The following is a 6386-nucleotide window of genomic DNA, read 5'->3' as shown; positions in this document are numbered from 1 at the left end:
GGCACACTTTGGCAAATATTGCTGTTGTTGTACAACACAATGTACTTTTGAGGCTTAATTTAGTCAGGAATGTATTCGTTTAGATTGCAACTATGCAGTTTATTTATAAGGATAGTGCCTATTTAATTATTAATTTCTGAGAGACGTCGGCCTTTTGCCTGCCTTTAAGCAAAGACGGTTGACGATGTGCCTCCACCAGATGGCACAGAGACCGCATAAGCCCTATGAGAAATACAGTGTGATTTCAGACTACAGCTAATCAAATCATTATTAAACAGATGTGTGACTTTAAGTCATTCTCTTTCTTTTGTATGTTGTATTTGTACCATAGTAATACTGTGATCTCCTGATTGGAAAAGAGAAATACTGGGAAATCACTGCCTGGGATGGCATATATCATGCCATTCAACCTTATCTTAAAATGTTGCCAAAATCACCTGTTTTGTCATCACTTTAGACATTACGCTAGAGAATCATTCAAATACTAGCTATAAATTGACGTTGGTGAATTAGTAACAGCTTTTGCTGTTCTGGCGTCAGCTGCATATGAATGTGGCTTAAGAAAGTAGTTCCTCTTACAAAAGGGTTTTTAGACTTTGTTTGATTTTCTTTTCTATATACACGATTATGCTGTCAAACTGTTGTATAAACACAATATCACACTCGTAGTGGCTCGTAGTAATCAATGTGATGTGGCTCTATATCATCACTGGTAGGACGCTTAGACACTCTGCAAACCAAAAAAATATACATTTAAATTGGTTATTTCTATATTTTTTTCTGTAGCATGTCAGATTGAAAAATCAATGTACAATTCCAAACATTATTTTTGTCATTAACTGTAATTCTACAGTGAGATTATTGTCTGCACAAGGAATCTGACAGCAGTGCTCCACACAGAGATCTGATATGATCATCATACAGTCTGTCTGGAATGACAAGAAGAAACAGAACAAAATAAGAACAGAAATAAAGGCACAGGAGCGGTCACTGGGGCGGTACTTTTTCAAAAGATACACATTTGTACCTGATTGGTCCATGATGGTACCTCAAAAGGTACTTTATACAGTAGGAACATTTGGGATCTAAAATGCACCTTTAAGGTACGAAAGTGAACTCTTTGCGTACAGGTATGCATCTTTTAAAAAGGTACTGCCCCAGTGAAAGCTCCTGTACCTTTATTTCTGTACACTACAATATATAGATGATCATGTATTTTACAATTTAAATACAATTTTGTATTTTAATATTTGTATAAAAAAACGTCATTTGGAATGTCAAAAATAGATGCTCAGCATCATTACTCTAATATTCTTAAATATATTCTAAACCACTGCGTCAAGAAAAATTTTGTAGCATCATTATCAATGTTGAAAACAGTAGTGCGGCTTCATATTTTTGTAAAAACTTGTTTTTTCTAAGATTCTGTTATACAGCATTTATGTTTATTGTCATCCTTGAGGGCCCCCAAATAAATACCTAGAAGTATAAAATTATACCTATATATATATCTGTTTCCCAGAGATGGGTTGCAGCTGGAAGGGTATCCGCTGCATAAAAACTTGCTGGATAAGTTTATAAGTTATCTACTTCTATAGTTATCATAAGCTGTCTACGGACAGTTTAGCCAACCCAATTCACCTGTACCGCATGTAAACCCAGAGGTGTGGACTCGAGTCATGTGACTTGGACTCGAGTCAGACTCGAGTCATGAATTTGATGACTTTAGACTCGACTTGACAAAATATAAAAAGACTTGCAACTCGACTTGGACTTGAGCATAAATGACTCGGACTTTGACTAGGACTTGCCCCTATTGACTTGTAAAGACTTGCTGCTTCCCATGAAAAGCCCAACGATAAAAAAGTATGTTGACATCATGACATGGACCGCTCTCTCTCTCTCTCCGTTTGTGTGTGCGTGTGTGTGACAGCATGCGCGTGCGCGCGTGTGTGTGTGTGTGACAGCATGCGCGCTTTCGGCATGACATCCAATCAAAGCACGGTAGATTGTTTTGATTCGACAGTATCCAACGTGACTACTATGAGGCGCCGGAGTGGACAAAAGTCAAGCGAACGCAGAGAGAATTTGAATTTGAACTTGAGATCGAGCCAATACTCGCCAATAGTCTCTCTCTCTCTCTCTCTCTCTCTCTCTCTCTCTCTCTCTCTCTCGTGCATTCAGTCTCTTTGCGTTCGCTTGACTTTTGTCTACGATGGCGTCTCATACCTTTAGTGCTTTTGCTCTCACGGGATCCTCGTTTTAAACTGACCCTTCACTAAGCCACGCCCAAAAACCGCCACTCACCAATCGCGGCTTACCAATCGTAGCTACGGGCAGAGGCTCTGTCAAGCTTTCGAGCGAGGGAAACAAGCCAAATCGTTGCGCAATTGGATTGTGCAAATCTGACACCCGCTATCCTAAAAGTTTGGACTGGGTGGTGGGATTTTTTCCCCTTTTCAAAACCAAAGCCCAAGAGGAGAAATGCCAGCGTGGATCAAGCTGTGTGAGGGGCGGTAAAGGAGTTAAGCTAAGTTGGTTTTGTTTTCGATATTCACATTCAGTGATAGGTGGCAATAACTCACACTCCTCTTATCCTAAACAGATCTAAACTGTGTTTCTTATAAAAAAAAACAAAACAAAAAAAAAAACAAAGCAGGTTATGTTTCCCAGCGGTCTTTTTCTTTTTTTCCACTCGATATTATGAGCACTGCTTAGTTTAAACCCTCGCTATTGTAACGTATAAATACATACACTAATATTTGCTTGTAGGAAAAATCTATTTGTTCACTTCTATTATTTATACTTTGATTTGCATTTCAATTTTTTTTTCTTCCACTTAACTGCAAATTTGAATAAAAACTGGATAAAGAGCACACAAACATGCTGACAGTAATAGGTACTGTACACTGTTATGGGTCAATGATGCTAATATTCGGCACAAATCCATCAGTTTCTTAGGTTATTAGATTATTTTTATAATTTTCTAACAGGCGTAGCAACAGTAACTAAGGAGGGCGAGGCTTAGCGAAGGATTATTCCAAGAATGTTGATATGGTTTCTTTCTTGCTTTACTATTTATTAACAATACACAAAAAACTAAAAGGTTAAGGTAAATTCTTTAATAAATTCTAGTGTTTTTGAGTATTATACTTGTTGTATACTTGTATTATACTTATGTTTTAGGCTAGTATTATTTACGACTTGTTAATGAATGCTTCATAATACAGTAGTATTAACAATAGTAAACAGATAAAATAAAATACAAAGTGTAGTTTTACTACAGTAAAGTGTAGTGATTTGTAGTATAAAATACCCTATATTGTAAAATAATACAGCACTGGGTAATTTGTTTATATTACACTTGTGTTACCATAGCAACTATAGTATTACCACAACTGATCAATTGAAGTTCTTTACTGTAGTAGGCTACTGATCAAAACACAGTACATGCCAATATACGTGTTCAGGGGCCCTGTGGAACAGCTTTCCTCAAAATGAAGAGGATGACATGGAAAATGTCCTCCACAATCTCATCAGCAAAGTGGAAGCCAGCAGACACTAGTTTACTTTATTTTAGCTGCCATGATAAAATGAGATTGATAGTGAGATTTATTTGAAGAGTGGATAGTACAGTAGGCTATAATACCTTATCAAGTGTTTCCTTATTTTATCACAGTTACATTTCTGCTTGCATTAGTTTTTGTTTAAATTCTTTTAAAATAAAATGTATTCTTTACATCCAACATCTATTCCAGGGGTGCCTTATAGTGGTGTAAACCCCTTTACAAGGGGTGTTACCCCTGTGTAAACTCTAGCCACCCCTGTGGCCACCCCGATATGATTTTGCTGTTGATATTATTTATTTAAATCTACTTACATAAATGCAATACAATGCAATATTTCAATAAATAAATAGCAGCAGCCACTAAATTATTGTGGATTGATTGGTGCCACTGACGTAGCTGGCCTCTTCTGGCCCCCCTAAGCAAATTTTCAGGGGGGCACCACTGGTCTATTCTCTGTCTTTAAGTGTTTGAAACTGAAAATATCTCATCATATAAAACAACCAAAAATGTTATGGTTTATTAGATTAAACATTTAATATGTAAGTCTATTTTAGTATTTTGGGTATTGTTATTAAACAGTGCAGCAATATGAATCATATCAAAAAGCATGAAAGGAAGAGGGAACACGACACAAATTGTGAGTCTGCATATAATCTCTGAGAGCGCTCAAGAAAATGTGTGTGTGAGCAGTGCATATTTGAGAGTGAGAGAAAATTTGCGCGTGAGCAGCGTATATTTGAGAACTCAGCAATCAGTTTTGTCCACAAACAGAGGAAATCCGTGCACGAGCATCACACAAGGTAGAGAGCAAAGCTCTTCAACGTTATGTGAAGAAAACAACGTTATTGTTTGTATGAAGTAGCCTACTTCATTAACAATATGTGCTACCATTTTACATTGCTGCTAGACGGATTTGCAACTCCATCTCTTTAGCACACACGAGATTCAATTGACAAAATTCCAATTTCACTCAATTTAACTTTGCAGCATATACAGGAGTTGGTCTACTGCTACCTCATTGAGGTTATGTAATTTTGGTTAATCACAAGTTGATCACCGAAGACATAACATAGCACAACTAAACTTAATGAATTAGACAGCAGTAGACCTGCAATTTCTGTGTGATGTGAGGCAAAATGGAGTCTTTTTTTGGTGGAACTCGTTCTTGTGCATTATGCTGTGGAGACGAGACGCAGCACTGTTCAGTACTTTTTCAGAAAATTGCATTTGTATTTTTATATATCTGAGCAATGTTCTTTCATATAAAAGGTTTGTTTAATTAATACAGATCTTACAACCATACCTAATCTGTATATATTTTATTTTTCTGTTAAAAAGACTCGAAAAGACTCGAAAATCAAACTGCAAGACTTTGGACTTGACTTGAGACTTGTTGCCTTTGACTCGGGACTTGACTCGGGACTTGCCTGTCTTGACTCGGGACTTGACTCGGGACTTGAGGGCAATGAATTGAGACTTACTTGTGACTTGCCAAACAATGACTTGGTCCCACCTCTGTGTAAACCTTAGGTTTAGGTTTAACCTCAAATCAGTAAACCGTATTTACCTTATTTGTTATGTTAAGTTGTGAATTAAGAAAAAAAAAAAAGTTAAAAAAAAAAAGTTTTACAACGTGCTTTACATATTATTATTATTATTATTATTAACATTATTTTGCATTACAGAAAATGTAGAAAAAAATACACAAAAAAAAAACTAATGATAAATTTTAGAACTTTTGGGTCCCATGGCTGGAATTGCTTAGAGCCCCAAAATCACTAAATCCGCCCGGCAGACAATATGACTTACATCCTCAAAAGACAACACAGCTGGTTTATCTTTTGGTCCATGTCATTTAATGTCATTAATAAAAATAATACATATACATCTACATTTTAGTCCATCCATTCTCATAGTTTTTTCAATAAACTTTCAAATAATTGTAAAAATAACAACGAAAAACAGATATTAGCAACACATCATTATGAAGGCATTAAAACCTATAGGAGTGTTCAAGTTTAGAGAACTAGGGCTTGAAATCTAGTCAACAATAATACATAGCTTCCTTTTTTTCAGCTCCAGCATGAACTTTAGTTCAAACACATTAAGCAGTAGCATTTATTTTAAAGAGACAGCTCACTCAAAAATGAAAATTCTGTCCTCATTTACTCAAATCTTTCTAAATATTTATGAGTTTCATTCTTCTGTTAAACACAAAAGAGGATATTTTGAAGAATGTTAGAAACGGTAGCCATTTACATCCGTTTGCTTTTCCTACAAAGCATGTCAAATGCTACAGGTTTCCAACATTCTTCACTACATCTTGTGTGGACTCTGAACTCTCCTTTTCAGGAGGTGTTGTTTACGTCCGCGTGCCGGGAAGCGTAATGTTGGGTTCTGTAGGTGATGGGGGCAACGCTTTACACAGAAGCCTTTTCCCAGCCGCATCACCATTCAAGTTCTTATAAGGGTTTTGTCGAGCTCTGCGTGTGCAAATAGAAGGGAAGCTCATCCCTGCTAAACAGCAACCGGGACAGGATACAACCTCGTCCTGTTCGGTGGGCGTCAGAGGGGTTGTGGCACCATTGGAGTTATTGACTCCCCATCCCAGGGGCCGGTTTATAGGGATGGTGCTGTTGTTATTGTCCAAGTCTAATAACGGAGGTAAAGAGGGTGGCCCGTTAGAAACCGGTGAGCTCCAGCCATTGGAGAACTGTTTGGTTGAATCAACAGCGCCATCTAGTGTATCAGGAGAACTAGTGCAGTCCATCAGCTCCTCAGTGCTCCTCCATTTATTAGGGGACAACACCTCTAGAT

The 6386-nt window shown here is 37.2% G+C and overlaps 1 protein-coding gene across 1 annotated transcript in view; it reads right to left on the bottom strand.

The window, feature by feature from the left end:
* Positions 1-5408: 5408 nt before the first annotated feature.
* The window catches only part of tesk1b (testis associated actin remodelling kinase 1b), a 42480-nt gene continuing 41502 nt past the window's right edge, over positions 5409-6386 (bottom strand). Inside the window, exon 10 of the mRNA XM_087261036.1 lies at positions 5409-6386. This exon is cut by the window's right edge and continues 549 nt beyond it. Coding sequence (XP_087117162.1) covers positions 5932-6386 — 455 coding nt within the window. The 3' untranslated portion in view covers positions 5409-5931.

The sequence above is a fragment of the Danio rerio genome, chromosome 7 (assembly GCF_052040795.2).
Source record: "Danio rerio strain M-AB ecotype USA chromosome 7, GRCz13ab, whole genome shotgun sequence".
NCBI classification, from domain to species: domain Eukaryota; kingdom Metazoa; phylum Chordata; class Actinopteri; order Cypriniformes; family Danionidae; genus Danio; species Danio rerio.
The sequence above is the reverse complement of the archived record's forward strand: the minus strand, read 5'-3'. Positions and strand labels throughout refer to the sequence as shown.